The sequence below is a fragment of the Neovison vison genome, chromosome 1, assembly GCF_020171115.1.
Source record: "Neovison vison isolate M4711 chromosome 1, ASM_NN_V1, whole genome shotgun sequence".
In the NCBI taxonomy this organism is placed as follows: Eukaryota; Metazoa; Chordata; class Mammalia; order Carnivora; family Mustelidae; genus Neogale; species Neogale vison.
In genome coordinates, this window is record NC_058091.1 from 33,839,662 (window position 1) to 33,865,882 (window position 26,221).

Sequence of the window (26,221 nt, forward strand, 5' to 3'; positions counted from 1 at the left end):
AAGGAAATGACTCCAGATATTAACTCAGCTAGATAGGAACAATTGTGGGAGAACCAGAAATGATCATGAAAGCATGTCATGAAAGCAAAAATACAGACTTGCTCTCCTTCTCTTTTTCTTTAGCTTCTTTGAAAGACATAAAATTATATAAAATAAAAATAACTAAGTATTGTTGGGTTTGTAACATTTGCAAAGGTAATATGTATAAAAACAATAGCATGGGAAAGGGAAAGGTTATGTAAGAATAATGTTTCTGTATTTCACTGGAATTAAATTCATGTAAATCTGAAACTCTGATAAGATGTACACAGTAAGCCTAGAGCAACTCCTAAGAAAATAACTCAAAACCAATGAAAAATCATTGAAGAAGATAAAATGCTGTGTTTTAAAATATGCACATAATGCAAAACAAAAGCAGTAAAGGAGATGAGAGGGAAAAAAGCAAGACATTTAGAAAACAAAAGGTAAAATGACTGATGTAAATCCATCTAATATCAACAGTAACAATAGTTTTGAAAGGACTGAACAAACTAATCAAAAGTAGAGATCACTGGAATGGGTCAAAATAAAAAGATCGAACTATGCAGGAAACTCTATGCAGGAAACACTTTAGATTCAAAGATTAAAATAGTAAAAGGAAAGAAAAAATACATCCTGCAAGCTATAGCCATAGAAAGCTGGAATAGCTATACTAATATCAGACAAAATAGACAGTAGACCAAAAAATCGTTAATTAGAAATAGAGGTGCTTTATAATGATAAAGGGGTTGCTATATTTAATGACTCTCAAATTGCATCTCAGAAAAGAGTACCAAAATATAAGAAGAAAAAAACGAGAGAAATGAAGGGAGAAAAAGACAGTTCAGTGGTATTAGTTGAGAGGATTTGGGGTTTCCACTTCAACATGTAAAGAGCTTGAGAGTCGTCACTCCTCCCCTCACAACAAGAAAACAAATCTGAACAGACGGACCCTTATCAGGGTCATGAGTTCAAGCCACACTGGGCTCCACACTGTGTTGGAGTCTCCTTAAAAAAACAAAACCTTTGGAGAAAGCAGACAAAAAGCACATGATTAGGAAAATAGAGCAGGCTAATGAACAGAAAAGTGACATGTATGGTAGTTGTTAATCTAGCAATATCAATAATCACTTTAAATGTGAATGCTTTACATAAGCCAGTTAAATGACTGAGACTCACAGTGGATAAAAAACAAAGCCCAACTGTATGTTACCCACAAGAAACCTACTTCGAATATGAAGACACAGATAAAAGTAAAGGGATAAGAAAAATGGTAGCACAGTTCAAAACAAAGCTGTAGAGGCTAATATTAATTTTAAACAAAACAGACTTCAGAACAAGTAGAATTATCAAGAATAAAGAGGAACATTACATAATGACAGACTGGGAATAGAGAAATGATGCAGTCTGATGAAGGTCATCTACAAAAATCCTATAGCTAGCGTCATACTTAATGGTGAAGGCTTAAATGCTTTTCCCTTAAGATCAGCAACAGGACAAGGATGTCCACTCTTGCCACTTCTATCCAACATTGTACTAGAAGTCCTACTCAGGACAGGAAAATTAATTAAAAGATATCTAGATTAAAAAGGAAGTAAAACTATCCCTATCTGTAGATGATCCAATCCTGTATATACAAAATCCTAAGCACTCCAATAAAAGGTATTAGAACTAATAAATGCAGCAAGTTTACAGGATACAAAAACAAGACATTGCATTTCTATATACTTTTAATGAAAATCTGAAAACATAATTAAGAAAATGATTCTAATAATAGCATTTTTTAAAAAACTCAAGTAGGAATACATTTTAAAAAAGAGATACATTTTAAAATACATTTTAAAAAAGAGAAATATAACCTTAAGATCTGAGAACTACCAAACTTTATTGAAAGAAATTAGAGAATATCTAAATAAATGGGAAAACATTCCATTTCATGGATCAGAAGTAGTATTGTTAAGGTAGTGCCACTCCCCAAACTGATCTACAAATCCAGTGTAACTCTAGAAGAGCCAAACCAATCTTGAAAAAGCACAGGAGTGCCCTGGATCACCCATTTGGTTTGAGCATCTGACTCTTGGTTTTGGTTCAGGTCATGATCTCAGGATCAGGAGATCAAATCCTATATTGGGCTCTATGCTCAGCAAGGAATGTTTGAGATTCCCCCCCCCCCGCACCCCAGCTTATGCTCTCTCTCTCAAATAAATAAGTCTTTAAAAAAAAATAAAAAAGAAGAACAAAGTTGGAAGATATACTTTCCAATTTCAAAACTTTAGTACAAAGCAACTGTAATCAAGACAGTAGGTGGTACTGGCAGAAAGATATAGGTCAATGGATTAGAATTGAGAGTCCAGAAATAAACCCATATGTCTGGTCAACGGACTTTTTTTGACAAAAAAAAATTTTGTTTATAAGACATTTCTGGAAGAGTCAAATCCATAGAGACAAAACATAGATTAGTGGTTGCCAGAGGCTGCAGAGGAAGAAATTAGAGAATGACTGTTAGTGCCAAGATGAGTCAATGGTGAGAAAATAGTATTTCAACAAATTATGCCAGCTCAAATAGATATCCACATGCAAGGGAATGAAGTTATACCTTTACTTCACACCGTATGCAAAAATTAACTCAAAGTACATCATAGATCTAAATGTCTGAGATAAAACTATAAAGCTCATAGAAAAAAGCATAGTAGTAAATCTTCATGACCATGGATTTGTCAGTGACTTCTTCAGTACACCAACAAAAGCATAAGGCAAGAGAGAGAGATAAATTGTACTAATCCAAATTAAAAACTTTTGTGCTTTAAAGGACAATCAAGAAAGTAAAAAATAACCCACAGAATGGAAGACTATATTTGTAAAGCATTTATATGATAAGCAAGTTGTACCTGCAATATATAAACTATTATAACTTAGTAAATTAAAAAAAAATTTAAAAATAGGCAAAGAATTTGAATAGTCATTTCTCCAAAGAATGAAACAGATGTCTTATAAGCACGTGAAAAGGTGCTCAACATCCTTAGTTATCAGGGAAATGCAAATGCAAATGCAAATCAAAACCACATGAGATACGAGATACCACTTCATACTCACTAGGTTGGCTATTATAGAAAAGTCAGATAATAATAACAACATTTGTCAAAAACATGGAGAAATCAGAATCCTCAGTTACTGTTATTGGAAGTGGAAAATAGTATAGACACTTGGGAAAATAGTCTGGTCATTCCTCAGATAGTTAAACATAGAGTTACTTTGTGATCTAGCAGTGTTCCTCCTAGATACATACCCAACATTAATGAAAACATAAGTACACACAGAAATTTGTGTTTATAGCAGTATTATTCATAATAGCCAAAAGGTAGACTGTCCATCAGCTGACAGATTTTTTTAAATGTGATATATCCATACAGTGGAATATTATTTGGCCATAAAAAGGAATTAAGGATTGCTACATGCTACACAACATTAGTGAACTTTGAAAACATTATTCTAGGTGAAAGAAGCCAGTTACAAAAGACCACATATTATACAATGCCATTTATATAAAAAATCCAGAATATGAAATCTGTAGAGATGAAAAGTAGATTTGGGGCTGCTTTTAGGGTATATAAGAAAATAAGGAGTGATAGCTTAAGACTATCAGGTTTCTTTTCAAAGTAAAAAAAATACTCTAAAATTGGCTTTAGTGATGGTTCCACAAGTCTGTGACTGTACTAAAATCACAGAATTGTACATGTTAAATGGGTGAATTGTACAGAATGTGAATTATATGACAATAAAGCTGTTAATGTAAAGAAAAACTAAAAAAAAAAAACCTCCATTTTTTTAAAAAAAGTTCAGTTCAATTAAATAAAGGTGGCAAATAGTTGTCTTTAAAAAACACAAGTAACACTGACCCATAACAGCTTGATTCAGAATCGCTTCCAAATGGGAACAACCCAGATGTCCATCCCCCAGTGAATGGATAAACAACTTGGGATATATCTATATACTGGACTAGTATTTGACCTTCAAAAGAAATAAAGTACTGATATCTTCTACCACATGGATAAACCTTTAAAACAGTATGCTAAGTAAAAAGAAGACGGTCACCGAAGACCGTGTGGAGGGGTACCTGGGTGGCTTGGTTGATAATTTGTCTCTTGGTTTTGGCTCCGGTCATGATGTCAGGGTCATGATGAGATCGAGCTCCATATCAGGCATCACACTCAATGGCCAGTCTGCTTGACATTCTCTTTCTTTCTCTCTCCCTCTGCCCCTCCCCCCGCTAACACACATCCTCTCTCAAATAAAATCTTAAAAACAAAACAACAAAAAAAACCCCACATGGTATATGATTTTGTTTATAAGACATTTCTGGAAGAGTCAAATCCATAGAGACAAAACATAGATTAGTGGTTGCCAGAGGCTGCGGAGGAAGAAATTAGAGAATGACTGTTAGTAAGTTAAGGTTTTTGGAGAGGTGATGAAATTACTCTGAAATTAAGCAGTGATGATGCCTTCTCAGTTCTGTGAATTTTCTAAAAATCAGTGAATTGTACACTTTAAAAGATTGGTTTTTATGATATGTGAATTATACCTCAATAAAACTGTTGTAAAATAAAAACCCAGTGCTTACTGTTAATTCTCTATGAAGGCCATTTCTTGATATTCTAGTACTTCTCCCATAAAAGAGCTTCTGGAGTTTTTCAAGGAAATTTCTTTTAAGAAGAACCAATTATACTGATTTTAGAACTGTATCTTAATATGAGGCGTTATTTGTTCAATAAAGACAAGTGTGCTCCATCTTTATCCACCATCCTCAGGCCATTGAGAATATTACTAAGTACATATTAATTAATTGAACTTCATATGTATCCTGTTTTATTCTCCTGCTATAATGGATTAGAGTTTCTGAATTATTTTTTATGCATAAACAAAGCACTTTCTCCCCAGCCACTTATATTTAGTGTGCCAAAAACATTACAAAAATTTAGTAGCATTTAGAACATACTGAATTTTGTTTTTCTTCTTGATATTTTTTTCCATTTTTATGGAGACATGCACAATTTTAAATGACTTGATTAAATATTTAAAAATACAAATGTTCTTTTTGTAACTTTGCTGTCTTTTTTGAAAGGAAGATAGCATCACAAATAGTTGATTTGTGTGTGTGTGTGTGTGTATCTTTGACTAATTTTGAATGAAGGTAAATTGTTGATGGTTTCTAATTTGTTAGAAGGGGAGGAATATACCTATGAGTTTTAAAAAAGTCAATCTGCTTCTCTGAAACTCAGCTGAATGATTACAGTCTGTCTTTTGTCAATATGTAACTGCTTGCAGGATTAGGATGATAAAACGTTTTTGAATATGGGTTCTTTCTAGGAGACCTGTCTTCATATGTATTTTTTCAGTTATCAGCTTGTAAAAAATAGACTCAAGATTTTTATATTTTCTTAGAATGGGAGTTAAGGAGATAGGGAGATACACAAGTACAAAACAAAAACTCATAACTATTTCATTTTGAAAAATAACAAAAAGGCTGTATAAACTTTAAGAAAACAACATATTTTTCTAAATTAAGAGTGTTCATAAAAATGAGGATCCAGATGGTCAATTCAGACACAGTGTGTAATGCTGTAATTTTTCCTCCTAGTTAAAAGGCTGGCCACAGAGAACCTGCAATACATGGTAAAAGCCTGCCAAGTGGGGTCAGAGGGAGAACCCGCCGCCCAGCTGACTTCTGTGTTTAGGTAACTGGAAAATATGCCAACTGCCAAGGGGACGACTGCCAGCCATTTGACAGCCAACATGTTTTTCAAATAACTAATTATCCAAAACATGATGTGCTACTACTTGTTATAGTATTTCAATTATTATATTTTTTGGCCATAGTTTTGTTACATTGTGTTGTTTTATTAAAAAAGACAAAAGTGCCAGAGAGGAAGATGAGCAAACGGACTTGAACTCACCTGAGCATGGTGATAAAGATTCCTGCATGTATTGAAGAGACAAAATGGGGGGATGTGGGTCACGATGACAGGTGCACAGGCCCTCAGAGCTGCTAAACATGTTACTCAGGATCCAGTGTAGAGGTACATGTCACTGGTTTTCTTACCTGCTTTAGGTACTGTAGACCCAGAAGGCGTCCTTGTATTTCAGCTGTGAAGCATACACTGTATAGGATAGATGTGATGTTGGTTCCCAAGAACAATATTGCAACTGGAGGAGTGTTTCCTGTGTTTTGTGTTTTGTTGTCCTTTCCTGCCTTGCCACCTCTAGAGTCTTGTGCTTTCTGTTAGAGCAGTATTTTTAAATATGTCTTACAATTTCTACCAGTTCATTTCTACTATACATATCTCTGCTCTAGCACTACTATGATAAATAACACGGATCCATTTTCTTCTATGTTGGATCTTTGATTCCTCAGTTTGTTTCTCATCACACCATTGGCACTTGTCCATTGGTTACAACTTGTTTAAATTGTGATCACATGAAATAAATAGTGGATTTGTAAGAAGCGTAAAACCACCCAGAAAAGGAAAAAAAAGAAAAAAACATATAAAACCCTAAGAGGGGAGAAAGAATTTTATACAAATGAAGATTGCATGTTTGTTAATAAATTGTACACAACAAACATGCAATCATTCTTATTTTGTTGGGGGAGAGAGTGGAAATTACATGGTTAAAACATACAATTCTTATTATTATAAAGGCTTTTTGTGGTTCTAAAGTCGCCTGTTCATTTAAGGAATATAAAAATATATTATGAATAACTTGCTTTTCTCATAAAAATATTGTTTGATTTATATAGAAATATGAAGTACTAGATAAAAACTGGACTCACTTTTTCCATGTCTTTACTGCTCAGATTTTGACCCACAAAGAATAGCAGCAAAGTCCCTGGGACTAGATTTTCCTTCTCTTCTCCCTGCTGGGATTGCAGCTCTTCCCTTTTCCTACCTGTGCCATCATTCTGGTCACACTGAAATAAGCCATCTCTGTCCTTATTTTTAAATGTTATAAATTGTCTTCCTAGGGCATCTGGATTCTTAAGGTTCTCTTATGTGAAATGATCTTTCTTGCATTCAGGTTACAGTTGATTGTCATTTAGATACCAGCCCAAGGAACTTCCCCAGAAGTAATCCTGTGTAACTTGATTTACTTCCAGGCATTTTATCCAGGATTATGGTATGAGATACGATTATCAGATTTACGGCATTTTAGAAACAGTAGCAGCATTGGACCAGCAGGTTGTTATCAACTTGCTTTCTACTCTCACTCAGTCTCTGAAAGATTCAGAGCGGAAATGGGGCCTTGGCAGAAATATTGCACAAAGGTAGGTTTGGATCATTTGATTACATTTTTTGGGCAATGGTTATAAAAATCTAGATTCATTTTCTGGAGATCGCTTATTTTTCCCATTCCTAAAAATTTTGGGTGTGTTCTTTGAGCTAATGAACGTTTCTGTAGTATGATTGATATTTCCATTCACACACTGTTCTTTTCAAAGTGAGCACCTTAGAAAGCTATGTATTTGGCAGAGGATCATAGGGGAAGGAAGGGATAAATGAAACAAGATGAAACCAGAGAGGGAGACAAGCCATAAGAGACTTAATCTCAGGAAACAAACTGAGGCTTGCTGGAGGAGAGGGAGGTCGAATGGACGGGGTGGCTGGGTGATGGACATTGGGGAGGGTATGTGCTATGGTGAGTGCTATGAATTGTTTAAGACTGTTAAATCACAGACCTGAACCCCTGAAACAAATAATACATTATAGGTTAATAATTAAGGAAATAAATAAATAAAAAGCTATGTATTTCAGCAGTGCCTCTGTTGCTCAGAACACATTCAGTGCTCCTTATTGGAAAGGGGACTTGAGAGCCTCAGGTGTCTTGTTTTGTATAAAACCCGTGGTGGCACATCTGCCCTTTGAGGGATGCTTGATATACTGAATCAACTATATCATGCGTATCCAGTGAATAAGAGTGACCCAACTAGGGGCGCCTGGGTGGCTCAGTGGGTTAAAGCCTCTGCCTTCGGCTCAGGTCATGGTCCCAGGGTCCTGAGATCAAGCCCGGCATCAGGCTCTCTGCTCGGCAGGGAGCCTACTTCCTCCTCTCTCTGCCTGCCTCTCTGCCTACTTGTGATCTCTGTCAAATAAATTAAAAAAAAAATAAAAAAAATAAAAAAAAAGAGTGACCCAACTAGATAATACAGATTTGGGTCAAAATAGTAGTGGGCCTTTTTTTCATATAGGCTTACAACCTAATTTCAAATTGTGCTGAATGGTGTAAAATAATGCAACACCATGGAGATAGACCTGTAGTTCCTGAAGAGTTTGTTTTGGAGGAGGCAGCACTCATGAGAATTCACATGTTCCAAGTTTGTTAAAGAATCAAAGTACTTTAGGGGCGCCTGCGTGGTTCAGTGGGTTAAAGCCTCTGCCTTCGGCTCAGGTCATGATCCCAGGGTCCTGGGATCGAGCCCCACATCCGGCTCTCTGCTCAGCAGGGAGCCTGCTTCCTCCTCTCTCTGACTGCCTCTCTGCTTACCTGTAATCTCTGTCTGTCAAATAAATAAATAAAATCTTAAAAAAAAAAAGAATCAAAGTACTTTAATCATAGAGTATGGGTGTGGGTGCACATGTGTGTAGACAGACATTCGGGTAGACTGAATTTATAAATACTTAAATGAAAATTATGGAAAAGTTAATAAATATATCTACCTTTTCTTTTTTCCTTAAACAGGGAGGCCTATAGCAAACTTTTATCTCACCTGGGACAGGTGGGACAAGATGAAATGCAGAGACTGGAAAGTGATAATACCTAATATATTTTGTGCTTTGCTTCTCTATTCATTGTAACTATCTAAATCCACTTTGCACTGCAGTTGTATAATGTTCTGTTAGAAATACTTTCTAGGATTTTTTTCCTTACATACCTGTAAGTATAAAATACATAACAAGAAAATAAAAGTTAAATAAGTGTATTATAGGATCTTTTCAAAGTTGGCAAAATTGTCTCTCTTGAAGAGTTTTTAGTTAAACTAATTTAAAGTAAGTTTTTCTAACTGGGAGTGTCTCTGTGTGTGTCCATGAAGCAGGTCTGCTATGGGTGGTCCAGGGGACTTGTCACTGTAATGTGACTTTTTGCCTTCTGAGTGATTTGTGTATGTTCTGTTTCTTCCAAGTCATGTTTTAATATGTTTGGGTTTTTTGTTGTTGTTGTTTGTTTTCAGATTACCTGGCCATTCTATGCTGGATTTTATGAAACAGGAGTTCAGGAGATGGGATGTATGTTTGTCATCTTTTGTTATACCATGTGTGAGGCAAGTTAGTAAATACCCAACACGCTTAACTCTGTGAGGAATGAGGCAGAGTCTGGCGAAATGAATATACCGATAGTATATAAAATGTTTTAAATTTAAACCAGCAGTGGTTCCAACAGTTGCCAGATTTTTTTCCCCTCTACTCATCTTTCTTTTTGGAAATTGATGAAAAGACGTATCAGGAGAAGGATAAGTAAGAGCTTTTAAGAAGAGACAAATAATATTCTGAAAAGTCTTGAGATTATGAATTAACAGAAGAGGTCTGAGCAGTCAGCTGCTTTATCTGCTTGCTCTTCAGTTAGAGCCTCTTACACTTTCACATCTTACATATTTATAGGGAACCATTTTAGTTCCTTTAGCAGCTCTTGTGTCTCAGCTCTGAGTACTTCATAGATATTTTTACTTTACCAGTTGGGCTCTTGTCCTTGACTCCTTTCTGTGGTGAGCATTATTTGGGAAAAGAACTCCAGTGCTGGTGTTGGGAACCCACGCAGGTCTCAATCCCAGCTCTGCTCTGTAAACTTCAGCAAGTTACTTAATCTTGCTGAGCCCGAGTTTCTCCTTGGGAAAAAAAGAAGAATACTCCTATACTCTATTTCATAGTGTTTTGGTAAGAATCAGTGGGATAATGTATGGGAAACTATACTGGTGATGTGTTCTATATGAGGCATACAGACATGATTACTAGTTATTCGTGCACAAACGTAGAGAACACCTCAATATTCTCTCTTTCTTAGATTCACCTGTTTTTCAAATTATGTCTTATGTGTTATGTTTGTTAACCTTGAAATAACTGTTTTCCTCTTCTTGAGACTCTGGTCTTTATCATGCTTCTTCCGATTCCTCCCTTTTCTGAGTCAAGAAGTATCTTTCAAAATGAAATATATTACAATCAGTGAACTCTAGTTATTAGTCCTCTCCTAACTTTTATCCATGAATCCTAAAGGAGAATCTGTTGTTTTCATGACATACAGATAGTCTGTCCCTCCCACCCCCAGGTCAACTGTCATTATGTCATAACAAATTGAATGAATAAAACCCTCTTTAAGTAAAGTAACTTAATAGACTTCATAGCAGTGAGTTTCTTTTCATTATGATAGTGCCTTATTAAACTTATATCACTTTGCAAGTTTCAGCAAATGAAGTTTAATCTGTTTAAAGTGACGCTTTTAAAGGAATTATTTGTGTGTATATATGTGTATATATATATATTTTTTATTATTTTCCAAGTGAGATTAATGTCTTTGAGAATCTCACTCCTTAGAATATGAAATGTTTAAGGCTGAGAAAAGCTGCTTCTGAATCATGCATTGGGATATATATCTGACCCTAAGAATAAACAGTTTGTACTTTAAAAATAAGTAACAACCAAAAAAATCCATGATGATACTTATATGTATATATACATGTGTGTTTATTTATATATAAGTAAAATTTTAAAGATGCTGTCTTTTTAAGTTGAAGAAGAGTTTTTTTTTTTACTTAGTTCATTTCCTTGAAAATCTTCACTGACCCATCACTTAATCCCCTAAGTAACCTGTCATCTCTAGGGCTGCTGCTTAACCCACTGTAATGTAAGCCATTTTCTTTTGCTGAAATCTGAGACTATATTCTCGTTTGTCTAGTTCTTTGACCTGACATTGGTATTTTCCTTTATCTTCTCAGCCCTTCCTCAGTGATACTGCTCCTTCCTACATATTGTACTTTGAAAGTACCATCATGTTCTTTCTCGTCCCCAGTGGTAAGATCTGGCCCTTTATTCGCTCTGTCTCAACATTCTTCCAGTTGGGACTTGATAACACTAGCCTAATTTCTCTCTAAACCCCTCTAGTTGGATCCTCCAGAAATCTCAAGGCAACTTGTTGAGCTGCGCTTGTCGCTTATTTTAAACTAACTCCTGCCTTTCTTTTCCACCCAGGGAAGACACTATTTTCCCACGTCATTTAGCCCTGAAACTTCAGAAGCAATTTGAATTCTTACTTGTTCCCCACTTTCAGTTGATCACCAATACAGGCTTTTGCTCTTCTTTTCTTTTTGCCCTCCGGGCATCCGAAATGTTTTTTCTACTGCTTGCTGTTGATCTCTTCCTTATCTGTTGATCTTTTCCTTATCTCCTTATCTCTGATCTCCTTTCCTACAATTTAACCTTATACAGTTCTCACATTAGTGTTTCTAAAATATTACTTTCCTCCTGTTACTTTTCTACTCAAGGACATCCACTTAATTCCCAGTGTCAGTAAGCTGATATATAAGCTCTTCAGTCAGGAGACTTTCTGCCATCTGAATCTACCTTTTCTGTGCAAATTTAACTCAAGCAGGGGACTAGATTGCCTTTGAATATCTGAATGCCATGTTCATTCTACACTCTGAGCCTCATTCAGTTTGTCACCGTAAAATACTACACTTTCTCTAGAAACCTAACCTTAAGTCACTGAAATAGGAAGACAGTTAAAATATAGTTTAGATACATGAGTATTCCAGTCAAATAATTTTCGTAAAATATACAGATGAAATGTAAAAGAGATGATTGAAGGACAACAGCATGATAGAAGGACTTTATTAGATACTCAGATTTGGTTATGATTTAAATTTTAATTGAACATCTAATTAGGTTTTCATGGGGGAGTAAAAAACATGGAATATGCTCTCTGTACAAAAATCACCAGTATTGAATTCATTTGCATTAGAACAGTTTCATACTTTAAAACTTTTATATCTTTATCTATTCCTAGCATATTTTTTCCTAAGCATATTTGACTTTTTCTACCTGGATATCTATATAAAAAAAAAATAAGTATCTGCAGGTTGTGTGTTCTTTACCCATTATCTTTTTCCATACTTCAAATTTTTAAAACTACTTCCTTCTTAAAGAATTACATGTACTTTAATGGAATCTTTGACAGTTTTCATTTTTACTTACCCTTTGTTAGGATTGTTTGTAACATAAAGATTTGATAAACTTCTGCAATTGGGAAAGACCTGTAGGAAACCTATCTTCCCTAAATTCCTATAATGTTTATGTAAACCTTATATTTTCAAAAACTGATCTCCTGCCTGATCCTTCTAGGGTTAAAAATACTACCTTGTCAGTCAAGTGTATAGTATGCCAATATAAATGCCATGCTTTATTTGCTTAAAACAGTTGGTTTGGGAAGCTAGCAAAGTTAGGATATTTTTCACATATTTAATAAGATAAAAGATTTGTATTTTGATTCTCTGATAATCTATATTTCTAAGGTTACCAAAATAAGTACCTCATGATTAGAACTGAATAATCTGCTTGTTAAAGTTCGTGGTGTGCTAACAGTTATCCAACTTATTGCAACTGTGAATTGTGCTTTCTGGACGTTCTTATTGTTTATTCATGTTTATAAGTTAATTATGTCTATAATAATGGTATATACCTTTTTAATGTATATAATTTACACTGTATCCATGATTATTCCGCTTTTTTATGATAGATTGACTATTTGAAAACCAAAATAAAAATGAACCATGTTGCCTTGAGGAATAATTTCTATCTTATTCCTATTTTATATTCTGTGGTAAAACAATAGAGAGTTTTTCAGATATTGCAATAGCTGGAAAGGATATAGTATACATGTGGTTAAACCATGTGGAAAATATGAAGAAAAAAAGCAGGAAAAATATCCTAATCGCAGCCTAGTAGGTATTTTGTTATAAAGGTTCTAAGGAATTTCATTGTACTTTACAAACACATTATTTTAGAGATTAGTGTCTTTGCTGGCTTCTCCTCCTACACAAAGGAACATTCTGCTAATATTTATCTGGTACTGTGTCTTCTCTTGTAAAGTCAAGTCTTGAAGTAGCTGTTTAAGGAGGTGGAAGTTTCATGATCTCCCAATGGAAATTTAATTTAGTTCTACTACAAATACAATATAGTCTATAATTTTGGAGAATAAAAATGGAAGATGAATTACGATGGATAGTTCACTTATTTGAATAGTTTCAATGGAATTTGCTTTATATGACCAAGCATAGTTTTCTAGAATTTTTATTAGCTCTTAATAATTTGAGGAGAATGATCTAATCATAAGTGTTCAGCATTTTATTTTTCCTCAGAGAGGAATGTTGCACTTTGGATTCTATTCTCTGGCTACAGCATAAGATGTTCTCAAAAACGATGCAAAACTTTAAAATTCTCTGCATTCAATTCTGTAATATTAGTGAATAACACATTAAATTTCACCAAGAAGGGGTTTGATAATAATATGCCAATTTGTTTTAAATGAATAGTTAGAAGTCTATACAGAAAATATCAGGAGTAATCTCAGGCTACCTTTCCATTATCAGTCAGGCAAGCTTATTTTTAGACCATTTCCCTTTCATTCATTGGATATAGGATCTGGGATTTTAAATGTAATGGTTTTTATAAGGTAAAAACAGCTGGAAGTAAATTCATTTGTCAAGTAGAAATTTTAGTGAAACTGAAATACTTCTTGCTCTGGTTCTTGTTGAAAGCTACTTCAAATACTGGAGTCATTTTCCTGACTTGGTAAGGCATTTAAAATATTTAGTTTACATGATTTATACCCTTTAAAGACACTCTTTGATATCAGTGAACAGTATCAATTTGCACTTTTCAGAACTATAAAAATACTCAAGATTTTTTGGCTAAATCTCTGGAAGTTTTTTTCACTTTTTTTGCTCCTCACCTCTAGTCTCTCCTCCAGTTCTTTAATCTGAATAACCATATTACTTATTATTTGGAAATTTAAAATTTTAGGTATATAACAATATATAAAGTTAGTGAATTTTGTATTTAGGATTAAAAAGTGTTTATGTTTTTATTCACTTCTGATTACTAAAAGTGCTTCCATCAATAAAAGGACAGTTTTCTATAAGATAAAGATTGCTGAATAATTAAACTATGCCAAAGGAAAAAGCGTAAAGTTTCCCTTTTATAAAAGTGACTTAGATCCTAAAAAGAAAAGAGAAAAACTCATTTTATACTTCTTGAATTTATGTTCAAAAGTGATTGAGTTTTATGTGTATATTTTTGCTATAGACAAAGCAAATCCAAAAACCTCACCCTAAATAAGAGTTCTTATGCATTATTAAAAATTTGTAGTAATAAAATATGTATTGGTGGTGGAAAAGAATTCCACAAGTCCTCAAGATTGACATAACCTTTAACAAAGTGGAAAAACTTTTATTAGAATTACCAAGTCTAGGTTCAGATTTATGTCAGAGCACTTTATGGTGCCAAAATTAGTATAACTAATTTTTTTTGAGCTTAAAATGTCATTTTTCACTAAATGAGTTTAAATGAGAAGTTTAAATTATTATTTGAAGCAAGAAATTTGTACAGACTTGGGAATCTTTGGCTTTGGTAAACTCCCCTTTTCTTAATTAGCATATCTTTCACATGCTTTTCGAATCATTTATTCCATAATATGTGTTTCCAAGTTCTATTTAGTAATTATTTAATTTCAAAAATAACCTCCCCTTTCAGTTACAAGGTTCTAAACACTGTAAAATACCTTGTAATTTGAGTAACTTTTTTTTCTTCAGCAAAGTACTTAGCATTTCCCTAATCTTCACAAAATTCTTCTGAATTCATATGGAAATCAATAATTATCTTCCTTAAAAAGTGGAAAAACAAGTACAGAAAGGTAAGCACATTGCCCAAGGTCACAGATTAACCAAGCCAAAAAATATGGGTATTCCAACTGCTGTTCTGATATACTTCTATTATTTGTATTACCTTGAATAAAATATGGCATTTAAAATTTTATAATGTCATAATGCTGAGTCTATACCGAGTGGGGCTGCATAATGTTAAATTTTTAAAAGAAAAATTACAAACCCAGGTTTAAGTAGGAAGGAAAATAACTACTGAATATTTTTTTTTTTTAAGACCACTGAGAACAGTACTTGTGAAATAAATTCCTTACTAACATTGTCCTGTTTTCCTAGACAGCACTGATTTAGAAAAAGTATACACGAAGGCTCTAAAGACCCACGGAACAATTATGGACCATTAAGTTGGTACTAAGCTATACCACAGTAAAAGTCATATATATTGTATATTGACCCACAAAGAGAAGGGTAACAGGAGTTTTCAGTAATGTGTTTTAGAAAACTGTTCATTTTTTGCTAATGTTTATCGGAATATAAGACATATAAAACAAAACAAGGAAGCATTGAGCACTGAGTCTTTTCATACCCAGTATCCAAAAATGAAACTTTTCTTCTGTTCATGATAGTTATTAACAAAGCATTGTGTTTCAGATGGTCCCAATTCTGTGATGAGGCACTTGAAGAGTCTGAAGGTTAGGGCATGTGAAATATGGAGCTGGAAGAAAGCATGCAGCTATTCCATTGGAAGCAAAGGGGAGTGTAGGCCCATAGAATACTTCTTCTTTGCCTTCTCTACTTACATCCACTACCTACAAAAGAAGAGAAGCCTGTACGTCAAAGATGATTGTTCAATATAATTTGAACATCTGTATATAAAAAGCAGCCTACAGTTGAATTCAGTTATGCCACCATGACCATATATACCTTGGGCATTGGGTTTTCTCCCCTCGCAGTAAGGTACCAGAAATACATATAAAGATCCAGCTAAGTGCTACTATGTACATTTATATATTTGGGTGTCTACATATGTACATAGATATATGTTTATAATGATTTAATCTTCAGAACAGTGATGAGGTAGGTAGTTTTATCCTACTTTAATATTAAGGTCTTCTGGCTTTAAACAACACATTACCCCAGATGGACCTAACAATGGAATACACATTATCTAAGCGTACATGGAATATTCTCCAGGATAGATCATATATTACACCACAAAACAAATCTCAATAAATTTAAAAAGACTGAAATCATATCAAGCATCTTTTCTAACCACAACAGTATCTAGAAATAAGTTACAAGAACTGGAAAACAAAATAAAATGCAAATACAGAGGCTCAACAACATGGTATTAAACCAATGGGTCAATGAAAAAAAAAAAGGTGTGAAAAAAATTCATGGAGAAAAATGTAAATGAAAACATTATGGTACAAAATCTTTGGGACACAGCAAAAGCAGTTCTAACAGGAAAGTTTATAGCATTCTCAAGCAACAAGAGAAATCTCAACCTAACCTTATACCTAAAGGATCCAAAAAAAGAACAAAGCCCAAAGCTAGTAGAAGAACAAGGAATAAAGATTAGAGTGGGAATAAACTAAAAAAACAAAAAACAACAACAACAAAAAAACTTTACTGATAAGATATGAAAAACTGATAAACCTTTACCAGACATATCAAGAAGAGACCCAAATAAATCTGGCTTGAAGAGAAATAACAAGCAATACCACAGATATATAAAAGATTGCAAGAAACTACTAGGAAAAATTATATGCCAACAAACTGGACAACTTGGGAGAAATGGATAAATTCCTAGGGACATACAATCTTCTAAAATTAAATCAGGGAGAAAATATGAACTGACTGATTACCCATTCAATTTCATTACTAGTAATCTAAAAAAACCCAGGACCAGATGGCATCATAGGTGAATTTAAGCAGGTTAATGCCTGTTCTCAAACTATTCCACAAATATAGAAGAGGAAGGAAAATATCCAGATGTATTCTGTGATGCCAGTATTAGCCTGATACCAGAACCAGACAAAGACATCACAAAAAAAGCGAAGCAAAAAACTATAGGTCAACATATCTGATGAACATAGATACAAAAAAAAAAAAACAAAAAAAAGCCGCTGAACAAAATTGTAGCAAACTGAATTCACCAGTACATTAAAAAAAATCACCATGATCAAGTGATTTATTCTAGAATAAAAAGTGTTACTATTCAAAAGTAAATCAATGTAATACATCACATTAAGAGGAAAGACTAAAAACCATATCACCTCAAGAGATACAGAAAAAGCATTTGACATAATATAACACCCATTCATGATAACTCCACAAATTGGGTTCAGACAGAACATACCACCACATGATAAACCAAATATGAAAAACCTACAACCAATGTCACACTGAAAAGTGAAAAACTAAAAGCCTTCTCCCTAAGACCAGAAACAAGAAGATCCACTCGTACTTTTCAAAATAACATTGGCAGGAAGTACTAGCTGTGGCAATCAGAAAAGAAAAAGGGAAGGCATCCAAATTAGTAAGATAAACTATCGCTATTTGCAGATAGATATATTTTCTAATTATAGAAAACCCAAGACTCCACCAAAGGGCAGATAAATGAATTCAATAAAGTTGCAGTATACAAAATTAATATGCAGAAATTTGTTACATTTCTATATACTAATAATGCAGTAGAAGAAAGAGAAATTTAAAAATCCCATTAGAGACTAGTCCAAGATGATGGCTTAGGAAGACTACAAACACCTCTTTCACAGACACACCACATATAAACCTATTTGTGGAGCAATTCCTCCTGAAGGAGAAGTGAAAGCTGACTGACTGAACAGTTTCTGCACAAAAAACCACATAACTGTGAGAGAGATGGAGACATATTAATGAAGATAACTCACAGTACCAACACTGCGAATAACAATGGGGAGGGATAGAACTAAGGAACTATGAGCAGATGCAGCTGCCCTAGGCCACAGAAAGAAAGCCACAAATTAAAAGCAACTAGCTTATAAAGGATCCAGCCCTACCACCACCACACAGCAGGACAGCAGCAAGAACTCTGCATGGAGGTACTGGTAAGCACCACTCTTTACATTCCCTCCTGTCCATGTTAGCATGGACAGGAATATAGTACAGGCAGCCTAGCTAGCCTACTGCCACAGTAAGCCCCTAGCCTCTAGCCCACACCAGACCAAGCCATCCAAATAAGACAGCCTCCAGCATGCCACATACCAAGACACCCCTGCTCAGCACTCACAGCTACAGCCATGCTGCCAAAGTGACAAAAGCAGAAAACATTGTGGAACACTCCAGGCACATGCTTTTTTTATCTCCTAATTCTTGCTATGTTTGATACCCCTAGCTCAAGAGAGTTTCAGGACTCACCTGCACAGAGCATCCAGGAGCTCATAGTCTGTACCGTGCCTCAACTGTAGCCACCTGACCAGGGCAAACCTTGAACTGAATACGCTGAGACAACCTAACCCACACCAGCCATGGCTCTAGTTGCTCTGCCAGAGCATCCCATGAACTAAGCATTCCAGGATACCCCACCATGCAACCAATTCAGATACAGCTCTCTTATCAGGGGACCCACTGTATGGAGCACCCCAGGATGTCCCAGACCATGCTACACCATGGCTCTAGCCACCGCCCCTGCACAGGATGCTCAGGACACCCCAGCCTGCACCCCTCTTTGCCTCCACCTAACCCACTAGGTGTCCTCCATGCAGAGAACCCCAGCACACTCCACTTTGCACCAACTTTGGCTTTAGTGATCCTGCCAGGACACCCTCTGCATGGAGTCGAGGGAGTACCCTAGCCCATGCCCACTATAGTTCTAGCCATCCCATTAAGGAAGCCCAGCATGGAATGCCCCAGAACCACCAAGCTCATGCCAGCTACAACTCCAACCAGCCAGTCTACATAGGTGACCATACACATGACATTCCTTCAATGTTAGAAGTAGCTGTTCTGCCTAATTAATAGGAATAAACACAAAGTCAAGCAATGTGAGGAGACAAAGGGATTTGCTCCAAGTAAGACAAAACCTCAAAAATGAATTAGATAAAATGGAGATAACCAATCTACTTGATAACGAATTAAAAGCTTCACAAAGAAGCTCACCAGACTACAGAGGAGAATGGAAGAACTCAGAGAAAATGCCAACAGAAAATATAAAAAAGAATCAGAGTTAGGAATATAATAAATTAAATATATGCTAGAGAGGGAAAGAATCTTAAGCAGACTCCAAGCTGAGCATGATACCCAGTGGGGGTTGATCTCACAACCCTGAGATCATGCCCTGAGCTGAAATCCAGAGTTGGATGCTCAGCTGACTGAGCCATTCAGGCACTCCAACAGTGTCTTTAAAATGACATGTTAGACCAGTTGGACATATACAGAACATTCCATCCAAAAACAAGATTAGAGTCATTTCAGGTTCACATGGGACATTCTCCAGAATAGATCATAGGCTAAACCACAATGCAAGACTCAATAATTTTAAGAATGAAGTAATATGAATCTTTTCTGACCACAATGGTATGAAACTAGAAATCAATAACAAGAAAACAAAATGGAAAACACAAATACTTGGAGGTCAAATAAAACACTACTACATGACATGGATCAATTAAGTATTCAGAGAAAAATTTTAAAGTACTTGGAGACTAAAGTAAATGACAACACAACAGTCAAAAGTCTTAGAACAGCTTTTACTGTGTTCCAAAGAGGGAAATTTGTAGAGTCACAGGACTACTTCCAGAAACAAGAAAAATCTCAATCTACTTTATATGTACAGGAACTAGAAAAAGAGCAAACAAAACCCAGTGTTGGAAGGGAGTAATAAAGATCAGAACAGAAATAAATGTAATAGAAACTAAAATAAACAAAATCAAGAGCTACTTCTTTAAAAGATAAAATTGATAGAAAATTAGAGTTTATCAAGAAAAAAGGACAAAAAAATGAAAAAAAAAAAAAACCTGACACCACAGAAATAAAAAGAATTGTAAGACTACTGTGAAAAAATTGTATGCCAAAGAAGGAGACCACTTGGAAGAAATGGATAAATTCCTAGAAATATAGAATCTTCCAAACCAAATGAGGAAGAAATAGAAAATCTGAACAGACCAATTACTAGTAAGGAAATTGAATTGGTAATGGAGGGGGTGTGGGGAAACTCCCAACAAACAAAAGTCCAGGACCTGACAGAGTCACAAATGAATTCCACCAAACATTTAAAAAAGAATGGATACCTATTGTCCTCAAACTATTCCAAAAAATAAGAGGAAGCAAAGTTTCCAAACACATTCTATGGGGCTAGCATTGCTTTGATATCAAATTCAAAGATACTACAGGGAAGAAAAGGAAACCTACCAGCCAGTATCCCTTATGAACAAAAATACAAAAATCATCAACAAAAGATTAGCAAACTGCATTCAACAATACATAAAAGAACCATTCACCATAATCAAGTGGAATTTATTTGGAGGATATAAGAACAGTTTGATCTTTGTAAGTCAATCAACATGATATATTACATTAACAAATGGTAAGTATTGTGATCATCTCAATAGATGCAGAAGAAGCATTTGACAAAATTCATGTTTCTGATAAAAATTCTTAATATTGTAATATAGTGGATTTAGAGGGAACATCTCAATTTGATAAAAGATAACATGAAAACCCACAGCTATGATCTTAGTCAATGAGGATACATAGAGCTTTTCCTCTATGAGCATGAATGAAAGAAGAATGTTCACTCTTGCCTCTTTTATTCAACATAATACAGAAAGGCCTAGCTACAGCAATCAGACAGGAAAGGAAATAAAGCGTTTACCCATTGGTAAGGAAGAAATTAAGTTGTCACTCTTTGCAGATAATATAGTACTATACATAGAAAACCCTAAAGACTCCACCTAAAACTCTGAGCAATATTCAAAGAATTCAAAGAATCCTCAACTAAAGTTGCTGGATATAAAATTAATACTTAAAATTATGAGCTGTATATCTCTACACTAATAATGAAGTGGCAGAAAGAGAAATAATTAAAGTTACAATTATACCAAAAAGAATAAATTACCTAGTAGTACACTTAACCAAGGATTTGAAAGCCCTGTATGCTGAAGACTATGCAACAGGGATGAAAGAGAATAAAGACAACACAAACAAGTGGAAAGATATACTGTGTTCATGTACTGGGAGAATTAATATCATTAAAATGTCTACAAGACCCAAAGCAATCTACCAATTAAATGTATTATCTATCAAAATACCAACAGCATTTTTGAAAGAACTAGACCAAATAATCCTGAAATGTTTAAAAAACCACAAAAGACCCTGAATAGCCAAGGAAACTTGACACTGAAGAATCAAGCAGGTGATATCACAATGCAAGATTTCAAGAACTACAAAGCTCTAGTAATCAAAACAGTATGGTACTTGCACAAAAATAGATACATAGATCATGGAAGAGAATAGAGAGCTCGGGTAGAAGCCCATACTTATATGGTCAATTAATCTACAATAAAAGATGCAAAATACATGGTTGGAAGAAGACAGTCTACTCAATAAATGGTATGGGGACAACTGGACTGCTACCTGCAAAAGAATGAAACAGAACCCCTTCTTACGTGACACACAAAAATAAACACTAAATGCATTAAAGACCTACATAGGAGACATGAAACTATAAAATATCTAGAGGAAACATAGGCAGTAATCTCTCTGACTATGGCCTTTGCAACATTCTTCTAGATAGGTCTCCTAAGGCAAGGGAAACAAAACCAAAAGTAAACTACCAGGACTACAAGAAAAATAGAAAGGAAGGAAGGAAGGAAGGAAGGAAGGGAGGGAGGGAGGGAGAGAGAGAGAGAGAAAGAAAGAAGGAAGGAAGGAAGAAAGAAAGAAAAGAAAGAAAAAATACACAGCAAAGTAAACCATCAACAAAACAAAAAGACAACCTACTTGATGAGAGAAGATATTTGTAAATGACAGATCTTTTAAGGGACTAATGTCAAAAACGTGTAAAGAATTTGTACATCTCAACACCAAAAGAATCAAACAATCTGATTAAAACAATGGTCAAAGGAACTGAACAGACCCTGAGTGAAATAAGCAGAGAGAGTCAATTATCATATGGTTTTGCTTATTTGTGGAGCATAAGGAATCACAGGGAGGACATGGGGAGATGGAGAGTAGAAGGGAGCTGGGGGAAATTGGAGGGGGAGACGAACCATGAGAGACTGTGGACTCTGAGGAACTAACTGAGGGTTTTGGAGGGGAGGGAGGTGAAAGGTTGGGTGAGCCTGGTGGTGGGTATTGTGGAGGGCACGTATTGCATGGAGCACTGGGTGTGGTGCATAAACAAATGAATTCTGGAGCACTGAAAATAAATTAAAAAAAAAAAAAAGACCTACAGATGACAAGCCCATGTAAAGATGCTCAACACCACTAATCATCAGAGAAACACAAATCAAAACCACAATGAGAAATTGTCCTCTGCCCATTCACACCAATTAGAATGGCTAGTATCAAAAAGACAAGAACTTTTGGAGAAAAGGGAACTCTCATGCACTGCTGCTGGGAATATAAACTTGTGCAGTCACTGTGGAAAACTACAGTAGAGAGGTTCCTCAAAAAAAATTTAAAAAATACCATAAGATCCAGTAATTCCAATACTAGGTATTTACTGAAAGAATACAAAAACACTAATTTAAAATTATGTACCCATATGCTTTTTGCAGCATTATTTACAATAGTCAAGATATGGAAGCAACACAGTGTCCCGTTGGTAGATAATGAATGAAGAGATGGTAGTATACACAATGAAGTATTACTCAGCCATAAAAAGAAAGATATTCCCATTTGGGACAATATGGATGAACCAAGGGAGTTGATGCTAATTGAAATGTCAGAGAAACACATATAATATCACTTATAAGTGGAATCTAAGAAATTATCAGAAGGAGACCCATAAATACGGAGAACAAATGGAGGGGTATCAGAGGGAAGAGGGTGAGACATGAGCAAAATGGGTAAAGTGGATTGAGAGATATAGGCTTCCAGGGGCGCCTGGGTGGCTCAGTGGGTTGAAGCCTCTGCCTTCAGCTCAGGTCATGATCCCAGGGTCCTGGGATCGAGCCCCACATCGGGCTCTCTGCTCGGCAGGGAGCCTGCTTCCTTTCCTCTCTCTCTGTCTGCCTCTCTGCCTGCTTGTGATCTCTGTCTGTTAAATAAATAATTTAAAAGAGAGAGAGAGAGAGAGATAGGCTTCCAGTTACAGAATAAATAAATCACAGGGAATACATCATAGGATATATAGTCAATGGTATTAAAATAGCAATGTCGGGTGACAGATGATAGCTACATGCATGGTGACCACAGCATAATGTATAAGCTTGTTGAATCACTATCTTGTACATCTGAAACTAATTCAACTGTGACTCAACAATACTTTAATTAAAAAATTATAATTGCACCAAAAAGAATAAAATAACCTAGGAATAAATTTATGAAGGTGAAAGACCTATACTGTGTACTCATATATGAAACACTGATGAAAGAAATTGAAGACAAATGTCTAGATATACCATATTCATGGTTCAGAAGAACACTGTTAAAATGTCTATACTATCCAAAGTAACCTACAGTTCAAAGCAATCCAACAATATAGACACATTCATCAATGGAAAAGAATTGGAAATTTTAGAAATAAACCCATGCTTATCTGGTCAATTTACCTACAACAATGGGGACAAGATACACGGAGGAAAACAGTCTATATAATAAATGGTGCTGGGAAAGCTGGACAACTACATATAAAAGAATGAAACTAGACACTTTTAAAAAATGTTTTTATTTAAATTCACCTCTAGGATTCTGATGGATTCCTGTCTCACGTTGAGGTCTTTTATCCATTTTGAGTTTATTTTTGTGTACGGTGTAAGAGAATGGTCGAGTTTCATTCTTCTACATGATAGCTGTCCAGTTTTCCCAGCACCATTTATTGAAGAGACTGTCTTTTTTCCACTGTATATTTTTTCCTGTTTTGTCGAAGATTATTTGCCCATAGAGTTAAGGGTCCATATTTGGGCTCTCTACTCTGTTCCACACTGGTCTATGTGTCTGTTTTTATGCCAGTACCATGCTGTCTTGGTGATCACAGCTTTGTAGTAAAGCTTGAAATCAGGTAACGTGATGCCCCCAGTTTTATTTTTGTTTTTCAATATTTCCTTAGTGATTCGGGGTCTCTTCTGATTCCATACACATTTTTGGATTATTTGCTCCAGCTCTTTGAAAAATACCGGTGGAATTTTGATCGGAATGGCATTAAAAGTATAGATTGCTCTAGGCAGTATAGACATTTTAACAATGTTTATTCTTCCAATCCAAGAGCATGGAATGGTCTTCCATCTTTTTGTTCAGTTGATTAATGTATTTTATTAGTTTCAGAGATAGAGGTCACTGATTCATCAATCTTATGTAATAATACCCAGTGCTCATTACATCACATGTCCTCCTTAACATCCATCACCCAGCTACCCATCCCCCCAACCCCCACCCTTCAGTAAACTATGATTAGGAGTCTCTTATGGTTTGTCTCCTTCTCTGATTTTATCGTGGTTTTTTTTCCCCTCTCTTCTCCTATGACCTCTTGTTTTGTTTCTTAAATTCCACATCTGAATGAGATCATATGATAATTGTATTTCTCTAATAGACTTATTTTGCTTAGCATAATACCCTCTAGTTCCATCCATGTCCTTGCAAACGGCAAAATTTCATTTTTTATGGCTGAGTAGTATTCCATTATATATATATATATATATATATATATATATATATATATCCCATCTTCCTTATCCATTCATCTGTCGATGGATATCTAGGCTCTTTCCACTGGCTATTGTAGTCATAGCTACTACGAACATTGGGGGTACAGGTGCCTCTTTGGATCACTACATCTTTATCTTTGGGATAAATGCCTAGTAGTGCAATTGCTGAGTCACAGGATAGTTCTATTTTCAACTTTTTGAGGAACCTCCATACTGTTTTTCAGAGTGGCTGCACCACCTTGCATTCCCACCAACAGTGTTAGAGAGTTCTCCTTTCTCTGCATCCTTGCCAATATCTGTCATTTCCTGACTTGTTAATTTTAGCCATTCTGACTGGTATGACGTACTGTCTCATTTTAGGTTTGATTTTATCTCCCTGTGATATTGAACATTTTTTCATGTATCTATTCACTGTTTGGATGCTTCCTTGGAGAAGTGTCTGTTCATGTCCTTTGCCCTTTCTTGACTGAATTATTTGTTCTTTGGGTATTGAGTTTGTTAAGTTCCTTATATTTCTTGGATGCTAGCCCTTTATCTGATAGATCATTTGCAAGTATCTTTTCCCATTCTGTCAGTTGTCTTTTGGTTTTGTTGACTATTTCCTTTGTTGTTCATAAGCTTTTTATCTTGATGAAGTCTCAATAGTTCATTTTTGCCTCTGGAGACATGTCTAGCAATAAGTTGCTGTGGCCAAATTCACAGAGGTGGCTGCTTGGGTTCTCCTCCAGGATTTTGACAGGTGTCTGTCTTACATTTAGGTCTTTCATCCATTTTGAACCTATTTTTGTGTATGGTGTAAGAAAATGGTTCAGTTTCATTCTTCTGAATCTGGCTGTCCAATTTTCCCAATACCATTTGTTGAAGAGACTGTCGTATTTCCATTGAACCATTGAATATTCTTTCTGCTTTGTTGAAGATTCGTGGACCATAGAGTTGAGGGTCTGAGTTTTCTATTCTGTTCCATTGATCTATGTATCTGTTTTTTGCGTCAGTACCATGCTGTTTTGATTATTACAACTTTGTAATAGAGCTTAAAGTCAGGAATTGTGATACCATTAGCTTTGGTTTTCTTTTTCAACTTTATTCTGGCTATTTGGAGTCTTTGGTGGTTCCATACAAATCTTAAGATTATTTGTTCTAGCTCTGTGAAAAAAGTTGATGGTATTTTGATAGGGATTGCATTGAATGTATAGATTTCTCTAGGTAACATAGACATTTTGGCAATATTTGTTCTTCCAGTCCACAAGCATGGAAAGTTTCTCCATTTCTTTGTGTCTCCCTCAATTTCTTTCATGAGTGTTCTATAGTTTTTAGAGTACAGTTCCTCTGTACTCTACAGATTCTCTGCCTCTTTGGTTAGGTTTATTCCTAGATATCTTACGGTTTTTGTGCAAAATGGGATTGATTCCTCAATTTCTCTTTCTTCTGTTTGTTAATG

At 35.2% G+C, this 26,221-nt stretch overlaps 2 protein-coding genes across 6 annotated transcripts in view; one reads left to right on the forward strand and one right to left on the reverse strand.

Moving 5' to 3' along the window:
- MMS22L (MMS22 like, DNA repair protein) overlaps positions 1-9,314 on the forward strand; it is a 126,474-nt gene extending 117,160 nt beyond the window's left edge. Inside the window, exons 23-25 of the mRNA XM_044245279.1 lie at positions 5,654-5,750; positions 7,169-7,336; positions 8,749-9,314. Coding sequence (XP_044101214.1) covers positions 5,654-5,750; positions 7,169-7,336; positions 8,749-8,830 — 347 coding nt within the window. The 3' untranslated portion in view covers positions 8,831-9,314. The remainder of the gene's footprint in view (positions 1-5,653; positions 5,751-7,168; positions 7,337-8,748) is intronic.
- A 3,302-nt stretch (positions 9,315-12,616) lies between these two features.
- The window catches only part of KLHL32 (kelch like family member 32), a 196,829-nt gene continuing 183,224 nt past the window's right edge, over positions 12,617-26,221 (reverse strand). For all 5 annotated transcript variants that reach the window (XM_044245302.1, XM_044245321.1, XM_044245312.1 and 2 more), the window contains one exon: positions 12,617-15,741. In XM_044245302.1, coding sequence (XP_044101237.1) covers positions 15,580-15,741 — 162 coding nt within the window. In that variant the 3' untranslated portion in view covers positions 12,617-15,579. The remainder of the gene's footprint in view (positions 15,742-26,221) is intronic.